The sequence below is a fragment of the Brachyhypopomus gauderio genome, chromosome 5, assembly GCF_052324685.1.
Source record: "Brachyhypopomus gauderio isolate BG-103 chromosome 5, BGAUD_0.2, whole genome shotgun sequence".
Taxonomy (NCBI): domain Eukaryota; kingdom Metazoa; phylum Chordata; class Actinopteri; order Gymnotiformes; family Hypopomidae; genus Brachyhypopomus; species Brachyhypopomus gauderio.
This window is the reverse complement of record NC_135215.1, coordinates 690001-715804: the sequence shown is the minus strand read 5'-3', so window position 1 is coordinate 715804 and position 25804 is coordinate 690001. Positions and strand designations below refer to the sequence as shown.

Genomic DNA, 25804 nt, shown 5'->3' with positions numbered 1-25804 from the left:
CATATAGCACTCTATGACTAGCAATGGCGTTTCAGACAGTTTTTAATCTGTCCAATATACTGCAACAGGAGCCTATATATGGATCAACAAATGAATTGAGACATTGTCATTTACAGATGTAGTGTTGTATCTTGGGTTGATCTTGGGTTTCATATAAACTCCTTCAGTTCTGTAATCTGTATTGAAACAAAACAAACACAATCCACTATTTGTGATGGTGAGAAAATGACACGTTCTCGTGATCAGATTGACCTTCTTGTGATCTGAACAGGAAATCAAACGTCGTAATGATCCATAAAGATTTTCCTCTATAGGTTACAGCGTCTTTTTGAGACCAACGGTGGACGCTTATTTCAGCAATACGGGGTCATTTAATTTGAAGGTTTGAACACTATTTGTGTTTGGTATTGTGTGTAAAACCGGTTATTTCAACTGTACTGACAGGTAAGTTAACGAATTGTATGTTTGTCGCCCCGCCTTCGTTCGGTCCTCCGTTACAGCGGAACAAGGGGCGGGTGAGTCCGCGGAGAGCATATGTTGAGTCCCGGTTCAACCCGAGCGGATTATCACACGGCTACCGAGCGTGCTGCCCGTCATTCCCGAGACAATGTAACGAAAACGCGGAGCAGAGGACGAGGCGGACCCCGGTTTTATCGGCACGGGAGGAACTATGCCTAGCGCCGACACGGCGGCGGAGAAAAGTTCACCTGAAGTTACCAGAAACTCCAACGAAATGGTAAACACCTCCTTAATCTTGTTCAATTGACCAATTTTTTTTTCAAAATTTCAGTTTGCCGTAATTTTAATACTCGCAAATTTGCCCCAAACGCTTTGAATATTTCATTTTCACTAGCCTATCTACAATTACGTTGTAATACTGTAGTACTGGTGGAAAGTGCACTGTAATATCTTGTGTTGTTTTTATAACGTCGACTTGTGAGACAGCGAGCCTCACATGACCGCCTCAGCCCACTTTAACACCAGTCCAGCTTAGGTGACAAGTAGCTCACGCAGGCGTTTACAAACACGACATAGCACACATCCGGAATACACTATCGTAAGATTCTTTCAGTGTGAGTGTGTGCGTGTGCGCGTGTGTGTGTGTGTGTGTGTGTGTGTGTGTAAGAGAGAGAGTGTTAATTAAAATTGTAAAAATGGCATCAAAATCCATCTAAATCCCAATCCCAACTACATATCAATCAAAAGCGTTTGTTCAGTAAAATCTAACTCGCAACCTACAAGTTTGACAGGTTAAACGTAGTTGTAGTTTGATAAAAGTGTTTGTTTCTCATGGCAAAGCAAAATCTAAGTGTAGGCTTGTTCGCTATTCCGCTCCAGCAGTAAGGCACACACACACACACATAAACACAAACACATGCACACACACACGAACACACACACAAACACACACACACACACACACACACACACACACACACACACACACACACACACACACCCCACACACACACACATAAACACAAACACACACACACACACACACACACACACACACTCTAGAGTGTACTGCGCTGTGGCATGCGGTCGAACGGCGCTCAAGCGAGTTGGCCTGTTGTTACAAGAACAAGTGCTCCATTTAGGTTGATTCTCCCAGTGTCCTTTGTGCGCCCCCGGTAATGGCACGCAGTCATTCTCTCCGGTTTGAATGAAGACGAACATCAGGACCAGATCCAGGAATGTCTGCTGAAAAAGGCTTTTCCCAGAACAAACTTGTCAGCCACATTATACTGAGGTTTTCTGTAGTAGCCTATAGTCCCTGTTGGACATGATGAAGTTATCTGGTTAGGAATCATCTCCATATTGCCACCCACTGTAGCGCCAGTATTGCGCTCATGATGAACAGATGATATTTTGTGCTCCCCTGTCTACAGGTGCCTTGTTTTATCTTGTCTCCTATCGGTTTCTTACTTATGATCATGTGTACATAACATGTTGTTGTTCTTGTAAGGACACTGGTAGCTACCAGTGTTGTGTATTATTCTGCGTTCTCACGTTGTTGCCAGGGCAACCGATGGAATTCTCCCAGCCCTTGAGCTCTTCAGAACGGACTGCTGCTGGCTGCCCGTTGGCCTGCAATCGGAGCTTTAGCCTATATTATCCCTCATCTACACTTGTACACATAGTCAAATTACTTCAAAGGCCATAGAAACAAACAAATCCAAACATAGGTTAACTGGATTAGGGTAGTTTGCATATCTAATAGCATAAAATTAAAAGATAGCCTGCGTTTACATCTTTCTAATACCAGGGGAAAGGCGTTCAAGGAAAATGGCATAAACTCCACAGGCAGGAGAGAAAAGATGGCAGGAATTGACCAACATGAATTTAGTTAGTTAATAGTAAGTGTTTTAAGCCAGTGTGACATGCTTCAGTTCAGTTTTTACACAACTGTGTACCTGCAAGCAAGTCCATGGTTGGTGGTGAATTGGACAGCAGAATTCTGACCAGGTTGTGTAGTAAAACATTAACAAACAAATTCTATGTGTCACTCGGCCACAAAATCCACACAGAGCCCCGAGAGCCAATTGAAGTTGTTTGTCTCTCTCCCTCCCTATCTCTATCACTAAATTATTTGTGTTTATGTCCTCGTGGTGACCCTGTGGTCTTCTATAACTTACGGCTCATCTATATTTTATGTGTCTGTGTGTTTGGGATCTCATGCATGAGACCAGAAGTTGCACTGGTACTGGCAGTGTCCCTGGGTCCTCTGGGAAGGCAGATTTGTGGGCGTCTTGGGGGAGGGGCGCCTTTGTCAGCTCCTCTGTTCTCCTTGTCCCCGCCCCTATTTCTGGTCCTCCTAGCACAGTGCTATAGCTTTTATTTATGAGTTCATTATAGCTGTGGTTAACGGTCCAGTTGTGTCAATACAACATCACGAATGGCAACGGCACATATTTGCAGTGAAATGCACTGGGGAAAAAATGCACTTGAAACTGCACGTTCCTGTAAAGGTTTCACATTTCAACACAACAATAGTAGCTACAGTGACAATCCAGTGACCCTTTGATATCTGTTCATTAGAACTGGGTTTGTTAGATGAAGTGTAAGTGTGTGCGTGTGTGTGTGTGTGTGTGAGAGAGAGAGAGAGAGAGAGAGAGAGAAAGAGAGAGAGAGAACAGAAGGGTAACACAATGTTCAGTATTACCATAAGATTTGCATGAGGACAGATTTGCTTAATGTCCTCCTGGTACATACACACACTCGGACAAGTACACACCCCACCCAGTTCACTGCTGTATTTTTTAAATGCATAAATTTAGTGACTTAGTAACCTACGGAAAACAGAAGGCAAGCTGCAGTACTGTGTGTACAGGTCTGTCCCATTGTCTGTTCTGCTGATGGCTATCCGATCGCTATCCAACACAAATAAAACCTGTGTGTGAGTATGCACGTGTGTGTTTGTGTGTGCATGCATGTGTGTATGTATTTGTAAGCTTAACTGCAGCACCTCCAGAACTTTTTTTTTGAGAACACGGCCAAAATGACACAATGACTAAACTTGTGTGGCTTCAGGCTAAATTGGCTGTTCAGAAGTTCCACCCAGTCCTATTTCAGATTGTAATTATTGAAACAGGATATCAAAATATGAAGAAAGTGTTTACCAATGGCCAAATATGAAGAAAGTGTTTACCAATGGCCAAATCCAGAAGCCAGAAACCAGAATCCAATATCACCAAGAAAAGTCAAAATCAATATGTAATAAATCACTGCAAACTGTACCAAGGAGGGAAATCACAGTCAAGGTTCAAACACTTATAAGTCCTAGTGCAATGCAGAAATGTTCAGTACTTACAACAGGCATGGCAGAGAAATTACAGAATATACACATGTGCGCACACACACACACAAAACCACATATGTAACCACATATATATGCGCAATGCGCATACATATGTATATACACAGTGATGTGGACGATGCTAACAATTTAATTGCTGATCAGAGAGGGGTGAAGTGATGTCTGACTGAAGCTACTCCTGTGATACACTTTCCTCGTCTAGTTCATTCATCACTAAATATTAATTATTATTAATTAATTATTAATTCTTTATACCAATAGTTTAGTCACATTCTACACAATCACAGAATCAATGGAAATATTGAAGCCATATAGTTTTGTGTTCATGCACGCGGATACATTTATAGGACCACAGTGAGTATAGCGTGTCATTTTTTCCATTGGTTGGGGTGTTCTTCAGTTCACCTATACCAGTAAATCACAGAAGTGTTTTTTGTTTGGGGAAGGTGCTTTTACAGGCATTATTGAATCCAGTAATTAATAGTCCATCCTTTAAAGTGGCTATATTAGAATATGAAATATCACTGTTCTTTTTTACACACTCACTGATATGTCTCCAGTTTTACTCTTGTATACTGACCTAGAGACCTTCAGAAATGTGTCAGTTGTGAATGTGACGTCAGTGTGTGATGTATTTAATGGAAATCCGTTTTGTGTATGTGTGCTGACTGTTCCTGTTGTTTTCAACACATTATCTCTAATGGTGCGTCTCTGAAACTATTACGGTCTGAGCATGTTTGCGCACCCACATGCAACACACACGCACGCACACACACACACACACACACACACACACACACACACACACACACACACACACACACACACACACACACACACATACGCACCACCACAACTGTCCTGTCAACCCAGCTGGTGTATGCTTCATCTCCGCCTCTTCTGCCCAGCTGGGTTATGGAGTAGAGACTAATCTAATCTGCTAATCTGTGTTCTGGAAAGAAGGGATTAAACGTGAGAAAGGGCTGGAGGGAGCCTCAAGTTGGGGGGTGGGGTGGGACTGTTTCAGATTTTGTTCGATGCTTATTTACATATCCTCTCACATGGTCCTAATCCTGGATCACATATCAGAGGATTAGTCTAACCTGTGTGTAGTGTTTTACATATCAGTAGAGACTATTACCTACACCTGTGTCTCCGTTGCATTGTCCAGTTAGAAAGTAATTATGCCTGGGTCTTTTTTAGGACTGCAGCTGTAAACGTGTTTGTGTGTCTTGTTATGTGTATTCACATGTAAGTTAGCGGATGGTGCTGGTGGGAGGTTTTTTTGTGTGTTTGTGTGTGTGTGTGTGTGTGTGTGTGTGTGTGTGTGTGTGTGTGTGTGTGTGTGTGTGTGTGTGTGTGTGTTTGAAGAGAATGCCTTGGAGGTATTTACCACCATGCTGCCATGAAGCCAGGTATAACTGCAGGACATGAAATCATTGATCAGTGTTTCATGAATCCATTGGTTGTCTGGATGTTAGGATTGGTACCCCTTCTGGATGAATGGAAACATGTATGTGCTTTTGTGTGCATATAAATGTGTGTGTGTGTGTGTGTGTGTGTGTGTGTGTGTGTGTGTGTGTGTGTGTGTGTGTGTGTGTGTGTGTGTGTGTGTGTGTGTGTGTGTGTGTGTGCATGTGCATGTGAACTCACCAGAGGTTAAGCCTTGTGTTCTTGTGATCATTTCACACCCACTGCAGTTGGTGATATTTGTTGGCCTAGGAGATAATCTCTCTCATGACTAACAGTATTTCAGAAATGTAAGTGATCAGTAACCATCAGTCAAAAGAAAAATAAAACTATGTATGTAGTATAATATTCTTATTGCTTCTCTGAGTTTAGAGAGAAATGTACTGTAATTTGACTCGGTTCCTCTCAGGTTAATTTACATCTATATTTATATTTTTGGCATTTAGAAGATACTTTTATCCAGACTGACTTACAAGTTGTTTTCTCAAAGTATCTTTAGCCAGGACAAATAGGTAAGAGTCCAAAATCAAGACACTGCTATGCTAAGTGCTAAGACAATGCTAAGTGTTAGTGCTGGAATATAGAATGAGTGGTACCGTACAATGCAATTCAATGCTACTGAATACAATACAATTCAAGAGCAATTAATAAACAAGTTAGGTAAAATGCAAATTCAAAATATTTTTAGTAAATGGCTGAAGTAAAGTACTTCTGGAGTTGAGTCTCCATTTGCCTTTTGAAGACAGTGAGGAACTGCACTCACATTACTAGCTACTGGAAACCAGTGCTCAGAGTAGTGGAGTGACACTTGTTAGACATTGAGGCTATAACAGGGGAGCATTGAAAGTGCAAATGAGGAAAGAAGTGTAAGAGTGACGACCAAAAGAGTCAGTTGAATGTATACGTATAATTACTATTTCCATATATATAACTGTTTTGCCTTCAGGAGTGACCAAGGCCAACATAACAAACAAAACTATAAAAGAAAACACTACCTAATCTACCAAAACACAAAGACACAGTAAAAGTAATACGCAAGCTCCATAATAAAACACAAAAACACCACAAACCCCAAAGCAAACGGAAGCCACTCCCTATTACCAGGAACACCAACAACACAAAGTATTTACAAATGTTCAGTAGCATCAAGACAAAACGAACTAGGCAGGAACACAACCAGGAATCCAGCAAACAGTCAAACCAGGTAACAATGGAGGCAAATACAAATCTCACACACAAACACAGGCAGGGTATCAAAGGGGAGCACAAGGTGTCTTTCAGGGAGGGCCTTTTATGGTGTTACTCGGCATATGGAAGAGATGGAATGGAGTCTGGAGCGGAATGAATCTGGAAGGAACACGGTCTGAAATCAGGGATGCACACAACATATACAACACTTACATGCATAGGACATAACACACTAAATGTCAGAAGGTGGTAAGGACAGGATTATTTGGGTATGAGTGTAGCAGTGGTGGGATAAGGCGTGGGAAGAGGTTATATCACCCAAAGAGTGAGTATATAAAGAAAAGACCCAGAACCCTCATGGGACTCCAAGTATACCCAGAGTGAATGCGGATCCCTTCCGTGTTACCTGATACAAGTTGGACTTGAAACATTTCTATGATGAGCTGGTGATTCCTAGGAGAGGACTGACAGGAAAATCTTGTGGTTCACCACAAGATTGAAAAACAATGACAGTTTAGCTGATTTAGCTAAGTTGAGCTTTTCTGTCAAAGTTTAAGTAGAGTGTACCAGTTTGATGCCACTCTGATTGGGGTCATGAATCTTCGAGAGAATGTAACATAGTTGCTGGTTGGTCTTTGTGAGACACACTGCTTATGGCCTCTAGCATCAGGGAACACAATTGCTGGGCCTGACGTGGGTGGACAACTGATACTTGCAAATGCTGTCTTGCTAACTGTCATGCTAACTGTCCCACCGGTACACATACAGCAGTAAGGACGTGCCAAAAGTGTTGGGTGTGAGCCCTGTCGTAAACAGGAAGCAAGCTGGCACTCTTAAGTCTCTGAAGAAGGAGAAAAGTTCACATTATCTTGTAGACATTGTGTGAGAAGTTGTGAAGTTGTGAGAAGTTATGGACCTGTCAGGTTAAGGCAGGTTCAGAGGTGATTGCTTTTGTTATTAGTGACAAGAAATCCAGGTAAATGGCCAAATTACTACCATTACAGTACTCTGAGATTGCGTTATTCATTGGCTTTGAGAAGATGTGTGGAGTTCATGACTGGCGTGCAGTGGTATTTACATTGAAATCTTTCACTCCATCAGCACAAAAGCCCAGCAGTGCCTTTTGTGCTCTATGCATGGCGCAGGACATTTGACCTGCACTCTTCCACACTTGTTAAGGGGTTTCTGAATGGTTTGTATTCCAGCACAAGTTAAAGCAGTGGTTCTTAGGTCCTGTCCTGGAGATCCCCTGCCCTCTGTTTTCAAGTTTTACCTACTCCTGGTCATCAGCTAGTTAGCAGCCCTTTCAAGAGTTGGATCAAAGGTACAAGAAAAAGGAAAGGTCTGTGCAGGCCACTTCTCCAGTACATGAACCAGTCAAGCCTTCATGCTAGCTCACGTATCTCAGTCTCTCATCCACTGAAGTCATGCATTAGTTTGTGGCCATGTTCCTCCCAGCTTCAGAATCCCTTCCAATGTCATGGATCGTCACCTCCAACCTCACATCGCTTCCAACCTCATGTGTAACCTCAAGGATCATCACTTCCAACCTCACCTCCAATCTCACAGATCATTAGCTCCAACCTCGCGTCCAGCCTCACAGATCATCACGTCCAACCTCATGGGACATCACCTCCAACCTCACGTCCAGCTTCAGGGACTTCTTGTCTCAAAGGCACTTCTTACAACTGAATAAAGCAGCTGAAACACAGACAGTGGAGCAAATTCAGTTGATAGAAAAGAGAACCGTCCTGATAATGTGGAGGACTTTTGAAAAACCTTTTCAGTTTAAAGTTTGAAATGTCATCATCCTTGCAGACCTGAATCAGAAAGGCTCAAAGCACTCAATGCACTTTCCTTCATTTCTTCGTAACCAAGGAGATGCTTGTTGCTTTTTTTACACTCAAGATCAAAGAAACTGAATTACATTGACAGTGTAAAGTTATGCATTTTCCCGGGACAATAATAAATAGGGTAGTAAGTCTGTTTCTCTGGGTGAACAAAAATGTCAAACTAGTCAAACATAAAAGCGGAATCTGTTTGTCAATCATACTTATTCTGTGAATGTCATTGTCTTTCTCATCAGCATGTAGCTGCTGTGATGTTATGCAACTGTACATGGAGATATGATCAGATATCTGATCATTTTTATCCCCACACCTTTCCCCCTGCGGTCAGTGACTGTGAGAGTTTGGAATGTGCAGGTGCTGGAATGCGGTCGGTTGTGTAGTGGAGCTGTCATGCTCGTGTGAAGTACGGTTGGTGGTCTCTCTAGTTTTCCTTCTCCTGAAATTGAATAATTAACATGTTTATGTTGATAGAGTTGGATCTTAGTGTCTCTCCCCTTGGTTATATCTTTATATTATCACCTATTTATGTGAGCCATTCGGTACTCATTAAGACGTTATTAGGAATCTGTCCTTGGCAGACCTATTTTGATTCTCAGAAGCTCTACTTTATGTGCATGTTGCAGCACAAAGTGCATTTTTGCAATAAGAAAAGCGCCGAGCCTACAGCACATCTACGTAGTTTATTTGCCAACAAAGCTTGTGGAGTGACATTGAGAAGTTTCTCGTGTTTTTTTCTCTTTTACCCTTGTTTCGCCTTCACACACACACACACACACACACACACACACACACACACACACACACACACACACGCTCTCTTGCGCTGTGACACTCAGAAATGTGCCTGCTTCCTCTTGCTCTGTCTCTCGCCCGTGAGACTGATGAGAGCTAACATGTGCACACACACGTTTGTGTTACAGCGAGAGGGAGGGTGTGTAATCGCAAATTATTGCATATGTGATCGGTGACCTAGTTCTCTAAAAGTGAGCTTTTTCCCTGACAGCATACAGATGGTCCATCTGTTCTGAGTCTTAGATTGTAATATATGTGTTTTAGACACATGTGCACAAGCATATACATACACAATGACACACACTCACAAACAGGGTTTCTTTTAGTTCACTAACAAGACTGTGTCCCCCATTCGGCATAGTCAGTCTGGGGTGTTTTGTTGCTCGCTGCCATGGAAACTATTACATTTTATTTCATAGTAAAGATCTGAAGGTCTCTTGCAGACCTTTGTAAGCATCCACAGAGAATACACAACCCCAAGAAAGAGAAACGATCTGTGGAGTACATCACCGTGTTGTCCATGGGAATGGCTGGAATACAGTCAACACTTATAAAGTACGTGTGTGAGATAATATAAATGTTTATGTGTATTGTGGCTTAATAAAAAATGTATACCACTTTGTGTGTGTTTGTATGTATGTGTGTGTGTTTGTGTGTGTTTAACATTGCAAACTTGATACCTGGGATCCTGATAATGCTGTATATATTGTAATAGCAGAGTCAGAATACTAATAGTTCTGAATGAATGTTTTTAGATCTGGGGATTAATGAACAGTAGGGTGGCGCTCTTGCCGTCGTAGCTGATATATAAACCAGCAGGACACACCCAGTCTGCATCTCACTGTACGCCCCTGGGCAGTTGCTCAGATCTGCCTAAGCTAGTGTGTGTCTGCCTCACACACACGCACACAGCCGCCCACAGTGGCCACACACACAGTCGGGCTTTTGAGCTTGAACCGCACTTTCGGGCCTGCACTGTCCTGCTGGTTATCTGCCACAATGTACACCATTAAGACCAGGACAAATCAGTGGAGCCCAATGTTGCCCGAGTGACAGAGTCATTTTGGCTTTTGCTGATTTATTATTATTGGCATTCCTATTGACCTATTGATCTGTTCTTTATTTATCTCTGCGTTTGCTAAGCATTTCATCCAATTAAAAGCTTTTGGAAAAAAAATCTGCCTTTGACTTTGACTTTTGATACTTTAAATCTTCTTATCCAGAGCCAGTGGATCTGTGGCTGGCGGGTTCGCCTTTAGCCACACGTGAACCCATGATTTCTTCCATAGATTCATTACAGACTGACATAAGACGATTCTTCCTCTCTCCTCTACTCTTTCTGCTCAAATTTTATGAGCAACACAACTAAAACCAATGACGTGATCTAATCTCACTGCATAATATCACCACCTTTCGATATCAACCAGTTTGAATATCCATTTCCTTCATTTACTCAGATATGGTAAGGTAATTAAAACATTTTCTATGAGCAACAGTCTGGACAATACAAAAGAGTGCAGAAGCAATCTGTGTGTCTTCCCCCCTCTCTCTCTCTCTCTCTCTCTCTCTCTCTCACTCTCTCTTTCTCTCCATTTCATCTTGTCCTACTTTTTGTCACTCCCTACCCCCACAGGTCGATCGGACGGCTAACGGGACCAGTCTGGCGCCCCCCGCAGGCATTCAGCGGGGTGGCTCGGAGCCGTGCCTGAAGGCGGAGGGTGAGGGGGGCCCGCGCGAGGCAGCCCGGGCACGTCTGGGGCTGAACAGCCTGCAGCAGAAGATGCTGAAGGTGACGGAGCAGCTGCGTATTGAGCAGGCGCTGCGGGACGCCAACGTGGCCGAGTACCTGAAGCTGATCGGCAGCGCGGACAAGCAGCAGGGCGGCCGCATCAAGCAGGTGTTTGAGAAGAAGAACCAGAAGTCGGCGCAGACCATCACACAGCTGCAGCACAAGCTCGAGCAGTACCACCGCAAGGTCAGGGAGCACGACTCCGCCCCTGGCCCCGCCTCCAACGGAGGCAAGAACGCCCACGGCAAAGACGGGAAGGAGACGTCCAAGGAAAGCCTGAAGGAATGCGCCAAGGAAGGCGGGGTCAGGGGGGGCAGCGGGCGCCACCCACATCTGGACAAGGTGAAGACGATCGGGCCGGGCGTGTCGCTCTCGCCGCCGTTCTTCTTCAACAAGTCGCGCGGCCTAGCCAGCCTCATACGCAACAAGTTTGGCAGCGCCGACAACATCGCCCACCTGAAGAGCTCCATGGAGACGGGAGGCGGGCTCCAGGTGGAGGGGGCGGGGCGTGCGCTGAGCGGCAGTGCCACGCTGACGACCAAGCCCAAGTACCCGAGCGATGACGAGTGTTCGACGGGCACGTCCGTGTCGGCGGAGAGCAACGGGCACGGCGGGGGCTCCGCCCTTGGTGGGGGCTCCGCCCACGTCGGGGGCTCCGCCCACGGTCTCGCCACCGCCCTTGGTAGCGGGCAGGCCGAGAGCCCCAGCAAGCTGGCCGACGCCCTGGAGGAGGCGCGGGAGGTAAGGGAGGCACAGGCTCACCTGGCCGAGGATATCGAGGCCCTGAGGAGCCAGGTGAGGCGCAACTACGGCTTCATCACACAGATGCTGCAGGATGAGCGATACAGGTACACGCCCACATCCCACTTAACACACTTAACACACACACACACACACACACACACACACACACACACACACACACACACACACACACACAAGCACACACAAGCACACACAAGCACACATACGCACACACAGTGGAATCAGAAAGTATTCAGTACCACTTTGGTAATTTTTGAAACATTTTCATTTTGATTCATGATTGCAGTTTCATGATTGTTGGTTATAAATGGTAATTATGTTCATTCACAATCAAGTCCGCAACAAAATAAAGTTTGTAAGAAGTAAGGAAATGGTGTGTAAGAAGTAAAGTACATAAATAAAGTTTTTAAGAAGAAACGGGGTGAATTATTTCTGAATCCACTGAAGTTCTGAATTATGCATCCGCAGTGCAGCTGTGATCAGAATGACTTTGACTATGTCATGGTTGTTTGTGCCAGAGGGGATGATTTGAGTATTCCATTAATCCCTGGACCAAAGCCTTATGTCATCACCTCAAGCTACTTCTGGTTTTATAGAGGGGACCAAGTCTTGGCACATTCTGGGTCCCCTTAATATGAATCAACCTTTACTTGTAGCCTGTTGTGTTCATACCGATCAAGTAAATCTCTTTATGGCCATGATGCATGACGATGCAATGCTTTCAGCATGATAACATGTCAAGTCATAAGGCACAAATCATCTCAAACTGAATCCGTGACCACGACTATGAGTCCCGTGTGCTTCCGTGATCTCCCCGGTCAGCAGATCTGAATCCGATAGTGATCATTAAGGATGAGAACAGGAGAGGTGTGGTAGGAACATACCACTGATCTTCTGGAGCTGGTGGATCTAAACGTGTAAACGCAGATCAAATCCTGAAAGGAACGCACACCCACACACATCCCCCCACACACACAGTGTGTGTGTTCACCTCTTTTGGCAGGTGTGAGCGGCTGGAGGATCAGCTGAACGACCTGACCGAGCTGCACCAGAACGAAACGGCCAACCTGAAACAGGAGCTGGCCAGCATAGAGGAGAAAGTAGCCTATCAGGCTTATGAGCGAGCTCGTGACATACAGGTACAAACACACACACACACACACACACATGGGTGTACACACATGTGTATGTAGAAAGCACAAACAGCTTCATTCTAACCCTTTTCATGTTGTAGGGCGTTTACTGTAAATCCTATTTCAGGCAGTGTTTTTTCCTGCTTGTACTTTTAATGTTACTTTTGGCAGCAGTGAACTAAGCAATCTTAACAATAGAGAAAGTCCAATATACTTTAATATCTCTGTCATTTTAATTTTTCCTTCTCACGCTCTATTTCTCTCTCTCTTTGTCTCTCTCACCCCTTTTATCTGACTTCTCTATATTTCCACTTTATCTCTTCATCTGTTACTGTCTGTCTGGCTCTCTCTTATCTCCCTTCTTCCTCACTGTTTTGTTTCTCTCTCTCGTTCCTCCGTGCCGTTCCTCTCGTGGCCTGCAGGAGGCGCTGGAGGTCTGCCAGACCCGCGTCAGCAAGCTGGAGCTCCAGCAGCAGCACCAGCAGCTCGTGCAGCTGGAGAGCGCCGACGCCCGCGTCCTGCTGGGCAAGTGCATCAACATCATGCTGGCCATCGCCACGGTGATCCTCGTGTGCGTCTCCACGGCGGCCAAGTTCACGGCGCCGCTGCTACGTAGCCGGCTGCACGTGCTGGGCACGTTCGTGTGCGTGTGCCTGCTAGCGCTCGGCTGGAGCCATTGGGAGCAGGTGCAGTGCGCGGCCGAGCGCATGCTCCTGGCCAGCTAGAGGGGGGCGTGGTTATGTGGGGAGGGGCGGAGTTTAGACCATGATTGACATATCAAAACTGGAAATCCTGTTCTGTCTGGGTGTCTTCACTATGTCAGACGTTTGAAGGATGAAATGCTCCCAGCACTATGGCTTTAAACAAACTAGCATTTATGTATGTGTGCGTGTGTTTGTGTGTGTGTGTGTGTGTGTTTGTGCGTGTGCGCGTGTGTATTTATCTGCATCTCCGTAAAAACGGGTCCTTTTTTTAAAAACTGTACTGTATTAGCTGTTCTGATCCGATTCTCTGTGCTGTTGTTCCAGAACATCACTAACAATGCTCTTACTTTAAGTTCTGGGCAGCGGGGCAGAGTAAACTAATTTGGCTGTGCCTTCTGAGCTCAGCTGGGTTTGTTTGGGAGTGGGCGGAGTCATGAAGCCCAGGACGGATATGGCCACGCCCTCTGCCCATTCCCTATTGGCTGCGCTGATCAGGAGTTGAAGCTTCTGGGCAAGTGAAGCGGATTCTACTGTGCACAAACAAGCAAATATGCTTTGTCTTGTTTTATTTGTTCTAGTGTGTGATGGGGACGTCTTTTTAAATAAGAGCCCCAGAAGGATGCTAAGCTAAATGGACTTTAGGACTATTTTAAATGATGATTAGGAAATATTTTTATAAGTATTTTTTTGTTTCTTCAATTCAGAAGCTTTTTTGAGGAGACTGTCAAAGTAATGCCCACTGCCACGCAAGGTCTATGAGTTGGTGTCGATCACTAAAGTCCTAAACCATCACAGCGATTGTCTCTGCCCATATAAATGTGTAGATGCTTTCTGATGAGTAATGAGTAAGAAAGTTACCTCAGCCTATCTCCCTTTCCCAATCTAAATATCAGCTTGAGAGCAGTCCAGCATTAAAGGTCCAAACCAGAGGTTCAGCCATTCTGGTTTTGGGATGCAGACTTGGCAGTAAGGACCGTTCTGTTGGGGGAGAGCCAGTGACTGGCTCCAGGATACAACAGTACCAGCTAGGTATGGATCGCACATAGGAGCGCATGGATACTAAATAACTAATGCACTTGAATTAGACTGTTGTTGTCTGTCCATCTTTTTTTCTAGTGGTTTCTGTACACATAGATTAAATGTATCGTGAACATTACAACCTCCCAACATGCCCCATTGTCTTTGAAATGATGTAGGCCTATTAAAGGCATTTTCTCAATTGTTCATTTGTGCTGTGGTGGTGTGTATTGAGTCTCAAACAGAATTTCATGTTCTCTGTAGTAAATGATTTTTGCAGTATGTTTCTTGTGTCTCTCTGTCATTAACAGTCTTGAACGTTGTGTTTACAAAATGTATGCATTCCTTTGCTGATGAAGCATTCTTGAATGTACCCGTCACGCCTGATGTGTGTGTGAATTTGGGAAGCTCTCTATTGCCCTCCTGTGCCAACTGAAAGCATTACACACATTCATGAAGAATGTAGCAGGTAGTTTAGTTCTCACCCATTAATCTAACACACTTTGCACCAGTATTACGATGTGACCGAAGGACTTGGTTAACCAGATCAGGTGTGTTCAGGGCAGTATTTTATCAGGACCAGACTAGGGAGCATCTGGATTGTACAGCAGATCACCAGGTTCACCGTCAGAAAGGCCTGAACTGCAGTACCACAGTGTTACACCAACATCTCCTCAGAGGTCCAAAGCAAAGGTTTTAAGACTTTAAAAAGACCATTGTGTATCATAAAAAGTCAATTGTTGATATCAGTTTTGGTTCACGATGCAAACCTGACTCTCCTCTACAACATCAAGAGCATGTGAATGTTTCAGTTCAATTCCTCATCGTCTTGAGACCACTTGAGGCTACAGCTCACTCCAGGTTGGTCTCCATACACGCGTCACAAGGATCCAGAATTCAACAGCATGCCTGAGCTTACAAAGTTCAGCCAGGTCACCCCCACCTCCCCACAACCCTACTACATTCCTAACCCAAACACTTCACCTACCATCCTTTAAGGTGTATGGACAAACACCAAGACCCTGCTCACACCCACATGGTGGAATGAACGACTTGCTGTCCGAACAACAGCCCCCCACTTATGAAATGTTGTTTCTCTGTTATGTATCTAGGTATTAGCACTGACTCTTGGTTCAGACAGGCTATGGCATTATTAGTTAAACGTCGCTATATGTATACTATCTTAGCCAGCAAACTCTGAATGGTGACCTACATTGTAGCACAGCTAAGTTTAAAGCCTTGTTTAAGGTCATCCTTCGATGAAAATTTCACAGCAATTATGCAAAGTCAACCAAATACATGGATACATTTTAGGCAGAAATGAAAAAGATGTATGTATTTTGAGAGATATGCCAAGCTGAGTGTATGAATAAGTGGAAGAGTCTGGAAATGTCCGGAAGAACGCTGTGGGCATGATGATGTGATGCTGGTTTGGAGCTAAAAGTGAACAAGGACTGTAACGTCACTCACCTTAAATAAACATTTTGACTGAAACATGTAGAGGAGCACAAACATTTTTACATGACAGTGCTATTTTATTTCTCTTTGGTGGATACACACAATAAAAAAAATATAGCATATTGTTTGGTATAGAAGTTTCGTAATACAACCTTTTGGCTATAGACTAGATAAACAAGTGAAATGGTGGGTGGGGTTAGTATCTTTACCTGAATGTAAGAGTACATACACTGAAGGTGATTTAGTTGCTAGCTACAGTACGTGGTGCTCCTGGTCGAGCAATTTGATGGCACTACCCTGTTTGAACACACCAGTTTTTAATGTTATGTGGGACTTAACTGATGAGTTCCTGTTGAACCACTGCATTTAACAGTGTCTAAGAGAGTGAAAGGATTCATATGTCTTTCATACATCTTGGTCAAGCTAGTTAGACCTATTGAGTTGCTAATGGAATCTGCTTGCTACCACCCAACGTAATTCTAGGCTACAGATTGTGACATTAAATTACATCTGGATAAAACAAAGACACTGAATGTTGGGGGGGCATTCAGCAATGTGTTGGTATAAAGAATAACCAACATGGGTCAGACCCACATTGCAAACAAAGGCAATGATTGGGTTGCTGATGTAAAAGTGGTATTAGGTGCATTGTTTTCGAGGACCAGGACACAGAGGTATTGGCTTAACAGAAGGAGAACCATTTGGAACCTGGATCGTAGGATGTGTGTGGCTACTAATGTTCTCTGGCTGACATAGTCTGTGCTCTTCCTGGGATTGTGGCCTCCATCACAGACAGGTGCTGTACATAGCGATTTTGTGACTGAGCTCCTGCAGCACGTCTTCGGCTGCCTTCTCTAGATCCTTCAACTCCTCTGCTCTGTCTTCCAGCGTCCCCCGGTTCAATGAGAACTCCTTCTCCAGTTCTGGGAGTTAAGAGGGACAGAAAGAGGCTATCAAGCCTGGTGCACCAGTAGCAGTACTGACATATAAAGTCTGTCTGTGGCATCTACCTCTGTGTGTATGTGTATTTACCTGTTAGTCTCTGTAATTTGTAGGCAGTGTCTTCCAGAAGGTTCTTTGCCTCCTGCTGCAGTTGCTCCACCCTCTGACGTGCGTCAGACACGCCCAGTGCTTTCTGTTCCATCAGGCCACTGACTAACTGGAATCGAGGTTCCACCTCCAAATCCAGTTCCTGACAAACGTACACAGGTACATGTAGTTTTAGGGCTGTGGTAGTCGTAATAATCCTTATTACTGAAGGTCCCGAGTGGTTCAGTGGTCCACGTCTAGTGTTATCCTTGGGTGATCAAGCCCCATTGTGCTAGCTACAGTGTGTGGTCCAGCAGTTTGATGGCACTGCCCTGTTTGAACACACCAATTTTTAATGATATGTGGAACTGATGAGTCCCTGTTGAACCACTGCATTTAACTGTGTCTAAGAGAGTGAAAGGATTCATGTCTTTCAAATTGCTTGGTCAAGCTAGTTAGACCTACTGCGTGGCTAATGGGATTTGCTTGCTAACACCCAACATACTGAATTCTAGGCTACTGGTTATGTATTTACCTTTCTCAACATTTTATCACTTGTAGTCAGATTCACTTGTAGCCAATGCTAGCCACGAGTCCAAGTGAGTATGCTCTCTGGGTGGGTTGGATGGCTCCTCTCTCTCCCCATCCACCAACATGGCGCTAACCAATCCTGGCGTCTGCTGGCCACTGTAGGCATAACTATGGGTTGATGCTCTCCTCCAAATATGCTGGAAATGTCCAGTAATGTCACAATCGTGGCAAAAATATGTGGTTGGCTATACAGTGGAACCTTGAGATACAAAATTAATCGTTCCAAGACCCAGGTCGTAAGTCGATTTATTCGTAAGCCAGAATTAATTTCCCCATTTAAAATAATGGGAAAGCAATTAATCCATTCCAGCCCTCCTCAAAATCACCCTATTGTAACTTGATGACCTGCTCATGCTTCTGTATGATTTTTATACTTTATATCCAATGCAATTGGCTTTTCTTGCTACTATCGCCACTCTTTCCACTTTGTTTTTTTTGGGGCCATGAATCAAAAAAAGCAATTCGTGAAAAATAACACAAAGACAGAAAAAAAACTCGAATACGAACATAAAGAAGAAATACCGAGGGATGCTTCCATCTTGAAATGCACGTGTGAAGTGGACGAGAATAGGTCAGGACCCTTCGCTCCGTCACTCACTCACAGGTCAGTGACATGGCGAACGAAATATTGAGCTGCCCCGTTGTATCATGCCACACAGCGCGCATCGTAACTCCGAAATTTCGTTAGTTGGGTTGGTCGTATCTCGGGGTTCCACTGTATACGTTTTGGAGGAAGCATGTGCTAGCCTTCACCCTCCCTGCTTGGTGGCATCTTGGTGTGGTGGGGGCAAGTGGGTGGAATTAGAAACCACAAACATTTGGAGAGAATGGATAAAGGAAATCCTTACTGCACTCACACTACTGTATGTATTAAGATGCAGATTATAGCAAAATCTCTCCAGGTGTTCTGCAAAGCTAAACTGAAGGCTGGACAACCAGTTACCCTTTTGGTTTGATCCACATCTTCAGAGACGTAGTCAGCCAATGTCTTAGCGTGTCCTGCGCTGCTGGAAGCTTCCAGAACAGTCTTCTTGGCCTTGCCAACCCCTGCCTCCATGTCCAGTAACGTCTGAGTGACGTTGCTCAATTTAAGCTCAGACTCTGCTGTTTCCGACTCCACCTGTAACACACACACACATACACACAAACATACACAGTATATAACTGCAGGTACACACGCATACTTTCAAAAGCTGAGGTGCTGCTTAAATAGAAACACACTCACAGAGGCCATGTGCTGTTGTGTGTAGTCGAGGTTGTCCTTTGCCCCCATCAGGCTGTTGTTAGCTGCAGACTGAGCATGCTCAGATTCATTTAATGCTGCCTTCACCTCGTTAGCTTCCTCTTTCACATGGGTAGCCATCTCACTGCAACAAACACACACACACACACACACACACACACACACACACACACACACACACAATGTATCAGGGTATGTATGTACTTTTGTGCCTGTGATGGTACAAAAATGCTTGCAAAGTAGTCAAATAAATTTTATTTATATAGCGCTTTTTTACCACACGTGTCGCCACAAAGCAGATTAACAAGCACATGGGTCCAGATCCATGATGAACAAGCCATGGGGAGCAGTGGCAAGTAAAACCGTCCTAGGCCGGGATTAGTAGTCAGACACGAAGGGGGTCGGTGTTTACCTGATGGTGCGTGCCTGCTGTAGCAGCCTCTCAGCAGTGCAGGCCTGGTCAGCACTTTCAGCCAGAATGTCATCAACGCTCGTCAGACTGGCAACATGCTGGCGAATCTCCATAGTAACATTCTTTAGTTCGCCTGTAGCCACCGGCATCTTCAGATTCAACACCTCGTCCGCTAGCGCCTCGATCCGCTGGAGATCGGCCCCACCTACACACGCAGTCCAATTGTTCATTTCTTTAAATGAACTGTAAGTTATCCAGAGCCGGAGTGGCTAATCGGGAGATTCGGGAGGATTCCCGATGGGCCGGCTCATGTCAGTCTCTAGTTTGGGCCGATTGGGAGGGAAAAATAATTTTGGACCGGATTTGGGCATGAAACTCCCGGGCTGAAAAAGTGTCCCACTCCGGCCCTGAAGTTATCTGCATATGTTGGGTGTGGTACGCGTGCGTGTGCTTACGTGTGAGAAAGTCCCTGATTTCCTGGATGAGCTGTCGTAACTCCTGATTGGTCTGTTCAACTCTCGATTTGCTTTGATTGGTCTTTGACAGGACATCCTCAGCACTGAGTTTAGCCTCGTCGGCACGCCCACGAGCTTCAGACACCTTAAGACACAAACATACAAACACACATCAAGACAAACATGCTGAGTGGTTCAGACTAAAAAAGACATTCTAATGTTAGTTCAATTCTAATGTTAGTTCAATTATTTATTGCACGATAAAGGACTGATAGGTGCCTGACATGGAGAGGCTGTGAGAATGTGTGGTACAAGTGTGTAAAACATGTAGATAGATCCATTAAGCAGTTAGTCAGCCCTGATACTGTAGCTGACTGAAACTGCACTCGCTCACAAGCTCTGCTGAGCCATGTCAGTGGGCCATGAGAGCTCTACTAGAAGGGCCATGAGATCTGAACTGCAGCGAAGACCAACCATCCTGTGGAGCTTTTCCACTTCCTTCAGGGAGTTCAGGATGTCGTGGTCCGTCTCCTTGGCGTTGCTCAGGGCTTCACTGGTCTGCATGATCAGGCCTGAACACTCTGCTCCGCCACACTGAAAAGACCCGTCGCCGTCCACACACCCCAAACCGCCGCAGTCTCCGCAGCCGTCCTGACCAGACGCTCCTCCACACACCTACGGAGGCGTGAGGAACGAGGAAGGAACACAGGGAGAGGCAGTGTGAGTGCTTCATATGCCTGATCACCACTGAACACACTGAACAACTTGAGTCTAACTCCCAACACGCTTGAACCAGCAGGTCAATTTTTGCCCAGTTTGCAGGTCCCTTTGGCTCGGGCTGAACAAGCCTTCGACATCATAAAACTGCTTAAATCTGCTTTAAAAACTCATATTTTAAAAATTGCTTATTCATTTAATTGACTGTGTTTATTTTATTGTATTTTTTACAAAGTGGATTGTTTATATATTCTCTGTATGGGTTTACTGTTTATTGTTATTTTAATGTGAGTTGTAAGGTGACCTTGAGTGACTTGAAAGGCGCCATTAAATAAAATGTATTATTATTATTATTATTATCATTCTACTGGATCCTCATTGGCTGGTGCACCTGATGGCTCAGTCGTGATAGGTCATCCCGCTCCAGTTCCTGGTTCATCTTCCCCAGCCTCTCAGCCTGTAGCCGCTGTCTGAGCTCGGATTCGCCCTGGATGGCGTTCAGCGTGGTCTCCGTGGCTCGCCGCAGGCCTGACGATTGCTCCATGGGGCTGAGTGGGTCACTGGTGGCCCGGTTGATCCGTCCCTCTGCCTCAAATGACTGCTGGTAATACTGCCTAATGCTGTCTGCTGCACCTGCAGAGTGGAGATGTAAATAATAATACAGAAGTGTGTGTGAGTGTGTGTGAGTGTGTGTGTGTGTGTGTGTGTGTGTGTGTGTGTGTGTGTGTGTGTGTGTGTGTGTGTGTGGTCCGTACCCCTGAGGTCGGAGTGTTTGACATGCAGCACCTGCTGTTCCTTCTCCTCTGTGCTCTCATGCAGCCTGTGGGCCTCCTTGCTGAGAGAGCTCATGTCCTCCTCAGCCTGGACCTGCTCCGCAGAGACCTGCTCCACAAGGGCCTCCGAGCGGTTCAGGGAGCGGCTCAGGACCAACCTCAGCTCCCTGAGGGCACAGTTGGGTTACGGCCACATGTCAAGGAAAGACACGAACGTGATGAGAAATAAGAAACCGGGGACCTTAGTGGCTCCCAAGGACAACCACTTGTCATAATTAAGTAGTCAAAAAATCTGAATTAATGTCTAAACTAATTTTGCCCCAAAAGATTTCGCAAACTGTATCTCATGAGACTGTGAGACTGAAATAGAGGGTAAAAAGGAGTGTTTAAAAAAGCATGTTACATTTGGTGACCTTACTATCTCACTGTAGTCTTACTAAAATAGTAGGTGTGAACTCAGTGTCTGTAAGAGAACGACTTCTCTTTTAGTGTATGTATATGTGAACGTACTTTGCTTGCTCCAGTAGAGCTTTATTATGGACGGCAGTTTTCTGGGCCTCGTTGTCCTCTAGAATTTGAGTGAGCCGTTTGGCCCCACCCTCTAGACTGGAAACTGTGTCCCGATAGGCTGCAGTCACAGTCGACACTTTCACCTCTTCCACAGTGTCCATCATCCTCTCCGTCTGATTAGTTAGCTCGTCCACTGTGACATCCCAGTTACTGAAGCACTGATGACATCGTTGGCATTCAGGAAATGTTCCCACATAGCCCCGCCCACAGGAGTCACAGCGTTGGCCAGCCACACCCTCCACACACACACATTTGCCTGTTGCCTTATTGCACTGAGGAGTGGAGATACCTCGTGGGTCACAATCACATGCTGGAACACACACATACACACACACACACACAAGCAATACACATACTTTGCATGGATGGACCAAAACAATCAAAAAAAGTGAAACAGACAAAAATATATGTGTGTGTGTGTGTGTGTGTGTGTGTGTGTGTGTGTGTGTGTCTGTGCACATATGTCTGTGGGAAAGGGGGTGGACTGCTGCACATATGAGTTATAGATGAGTCTGGGTCTGTATGGTGGAATTTAAGTTATGTTTCTGCATCTGGAGTTAGCAGAAAGTGTGTGTGTGTGTGTGTGTGTGTGTGTGTGTGTGTGTGTGTGTGTGTGTGTGTGTGTGTGTGTGTGTGTGTGTGTGTGTGTGTGTTTTCAGATGCAGCTGTGTGTATGGTGTATGGCATCCTTCAGGAATTATGGTGGGAATATTTGACTTGATTGAATCTTTAGAGTTAAATTCCTATGGTTTTCAGCCAGGTCTGCCCTGGAATGTTTTTGGCTGTGTTTGTGAAATACAAAATGAAGCAAATCTTCAGATGGAGATAGTGTGTAAAATAACACACTCATCCAAAATACTAAATACTTCTGTTCTTGCAACACAACCAAAACTATTCTGTGTGTAAGTGTTTGTGACATGTGTGTCTAGACCCACCATAGCATTTTTCTTCAGGGTCACCCCAGAAGAGTGCTCGACACTCTTCACAAGTCCGGCCCCCAAAACCAGGCTTACAAGAGCACTGACCCGACAGCTGGGAAACACACACACACACACACACACACACACACACACACAAGTTACACAGGTCAGCCTAAAGTTCATTGGCAGGCGAATGTATGTCTATCTGTGTGTGTGCGCATCTGTTTCTATTACTTGCAGAAAACTGCATTTTTAAGAAATCTGCCACCCATCTGTACAACCTGTGTGTGTGTGTGTGTGTGTGTGTATTCAATCAGGCTTTCTTTATGGTTGTCTAGAGTGACAGCCAACCTGGTAGGATGGACACTACCACATGCTTCTGCAAGTTAAGGCACTAGGACCAGTTTGGTTACTGTATTTACCATGTGACTCTGTGTCTTTGCCGAGGTTGTGTGTGTGTGCTCACCACGTTGCAAGAGGGGCTGTAGGAGTGGGTGGGGTGACACTGACACGTCTGGCAACCCTCTCCGCTGTTGATGTTCCAAGTGTTGGGGGCACAGCGGTCACAGCTCAGCCCCCCCACACCAGGCAGACATGGGCACTGTCCGCTCACCCTGTCACACTCACAGTTCCCATCTAAACAGCTCTGATCAGCAGTGCCCAAAGCTTGGCACATACACTCTACATGCACACACACACACACACACACACACACACACACACACACACACACACACACACACACACACACACACATAGAGGTCTCATTTTCTTTTCTCTCTTCAATCCTTTTCTTCTTCAGTAAAGGAGTGCAGATTTAGATTCTCTTTTACATTGATTTTACTATGTATTCTCATGAGACTTGTGAATATAAATCATTTTGTTTGAAAAAGGTTGTTCACACACACACACACACACACACACACACACACACACACACACACACACACACACACACACAAACACACACAAACACACACACACACACACACACACACACACACACACACACACACACACACATACACACACACACACACACACGCATGGCTGGAACCCTGAGTATTTTTAACCACTCATTTTTATTTATCTTTCTCCATTTTTGTCTCCCAGCTCAGATTTAGACTTTTACCACTGCACTACATTCCTCTTTTCCCACCACATTGCCAGGGAGATCAAAGGTCAGTGCATGCTTTGCGTAGGAAGCCACCATATCCTTCTACACACCACTCGTCTGTGCTACCAGGCCCGGGACAGGGACAGGCTGGTACACCCACACCCACCTGTGTCACATGCAGTGTGTGGCCCATTGGAAACTGGAACCATAACCCAAGATAGCAGATCACTCAGTGTGGGAACAGTTTTAACATAACATAGATGGGCCTTGAGATAACATACTTGGCACAATAAAAGTACATACCACACACAAGTGGACCTGCACACCATCACAGGCACACACACACACACACACACACACACACACACACACACACACACACACACACACACACACACACAAACACAAACTTACTCTGGCAGCTCTGAGTGGCAGCATCTCCGTAGTAACCACGGCTACAGTACTGGCACCTGTGGCCCTCTGTGTGATACAGGCATTTGAGGCAGACACCCGTGTGGGTGTCACATGACCCCGGGTCATGCATGTTGATGTTCCCGTTACACTGACACGGGTGGCAGCGTCCACCTGCCACCTGGGGATTTCCATAGAAACCAGGAGCACATTCCTCGCACCTGGGTCCTTTTGAGAAAAAGTGTTGGTGTATTTTTGTGCAAGCTGTACTCAGTTCTTGAATGGCTATTATGGCTGACACGGAGAAGTACTGTCATTCCAGAAAGGTCATGCTGCTACATTTGAGGTTTGCACTGGGACTTAGCAACATGAGAGAGCCTGCAGCATGGATGAGACTGTGCTAGGACAAGACTGTGCTAGGATGAGACTGTGCTAGGACAAGACTGTGCTAGGATGAGGCTATGCTAGGACAAGACTGTGCTAGGATGAGTCTATGCTAGGATAAAACTGTGCTAGGACAAGACTGTGCTAGGATGAGACTATGCTAGGACAAGACTGCTAGGATGAGACTATGCTAGGACAAGACTGCGCTAGGATGAGACTGTGCTAGGACAAGACTGTGCTAGGATGAGACTATGCTAGGACAAGACTGCGCTAGGATGAGACTGTGCTAGGACAAGACTGCGCTAGGATGAGACTATGCTAGGATGAGACTACACTAGGATGAGGCTGTGTTAGGATGAGACTGCTAGGACAAGACTTCGCTAGGATGAGACTATGCTAGGATAAGACTGTGCTAGGATGAGACTATGCTAGGACAAGACTGTGCTAGGATGAGACTGCTAGGATGAGACTATGCTAGGATAAGACTGTGCTAGGATGAGACTATGCTAGGATAAGACTGTGCTAGGATGAGACTATGCTAGGACAAGACTGCTAGGATGAGACTATGCTAGGACAAGACTGTGCTAGGATGAGACTGTACTAGGATGAGACTGTGCTAGGACAAGACTGTGCTAGGACAAGACTGTGCTATGATGAGACTATGCTAGGATGAGACTGTGCTATGATGAGACTATGCTAGGATGAGACTGTGCTAGGACAAGACTGCTAGGATGAGACTGTGCTAGGATGAGACTGTGCTAGGACAAAACTGTGCTAGGATGACATTATGCTAGGACGAAACTATGCTATCATGTGGCCGTGTCTGTACCTTTGTATCCTGTGCTGCAGAAACAGTTGAGCTGGAGAGAGCTGGGGTTCTGGTGGCAGGCCTCAGCGAACTGCCTGCCACTCCCTGGGCCGTCAGGGCACATGCAAGGCCTACACCGCTCCCCGCTGCCGAGCAGCGCGCTGCCATGGTAGCCGCTCTCACACCTGGGGAAGTTGTTTTAAAGTGAATTTCACAAGCATGCAATGCAGCCAGCAGTATACATCTCTGCATAGTACTATGAATGTTATACAGTGCATGGCACATTATGAGACAGTTCTGGTATGTTTGAGGAACATCTAAAATGATAAATACCATTTAGTTAGTGTTAGAATCCAGACTCCAAATTATCACAGAGCATAGCGATGGC

The 25804-nt window shown here is 45.2% G+C and overlaps 2 protein-coding genes across 2 annotated transcripts in view; one reads left to right on the top strand and one right to left on the bottom strand.

The window, feature by feature from the left end:
* Window positions 1-249: 249 nt before the first annotated feature.
* Window positions 250-14810, top strand: tmcc3 (transmembrane and coiled-coil domain family 3). Its single transcript, XM_077004696.1, has 5 exons — window positions 250-382; window positions 501-736; window positions 10754-11757; window positions 12678-12813; window positions 13230-14810. The coding sequence occupies exons 2-5, from the start codon at window positions 671-673 to the stop codon at window positions 13530-13532; spliced, it is 1509 nt and encodes a 502-aa protein (XP_076860811.1). The 5' UTR covers window positions 250-382; window positions 501-670; the 3' UTR covers window positions 13533-14810.
* Window positions 14811-16026: 1216 nt separating this feature from the next.
* Window positions 16027-25804, bottom strand: part of lamb1b (laminin, beta 1b) — a 22769-nt gene continuing 12991 nt past the window's right edge. Inside the window, exons 20-33 of the mRNA XM_077004695.1 lie at window positions 25438-25601; window positions 24228-24452; window positions 23163-23377; window positions 22712-22808; window positions 21717-22086; window positions 21189-21373; window positions 20825-21066; window positions 20191-20391; window positions 19717-19861; window positions 19262-19466; window positions 18832-18973; window positions 18550-18726; window positions 17019-17178; window positions 16027-16909 (exon numbers count right to left, since the gene is read on the bottom strand). Of these exons, the coding sequence (XP_076860810.1) occupies window positions 16773-16909; window positions 17019-17178; window positions 18550-18726; window positions 18832-18973; window positions 19262-19466; window positions 19717-19861; window positions 20191-20391; window positions 20825-21066; window positions 21189-21373; window positions 21717-22086; window positions 22712-22808; window positions 23163-23377; window positions 24228-24452; window positions 25438-25601 (2665 nt within the window). The 3' untranslated portion in view covers window positions 16027-16772. The remainder of the gene's footprint in view (window positions 16910-17018; window positions 17179-18549; window positions 18727-18831; window positions 18974-19261; window positions 19467-19716; window positions 19862-20190; window positions 20392-20824; window positions 21067-21188; window positions 21374-21716; window positions 22087-22711; window positions 22809-23162; window positions 23378-24227; window positions 24453-25437; window positions 25602-25804) is intronic.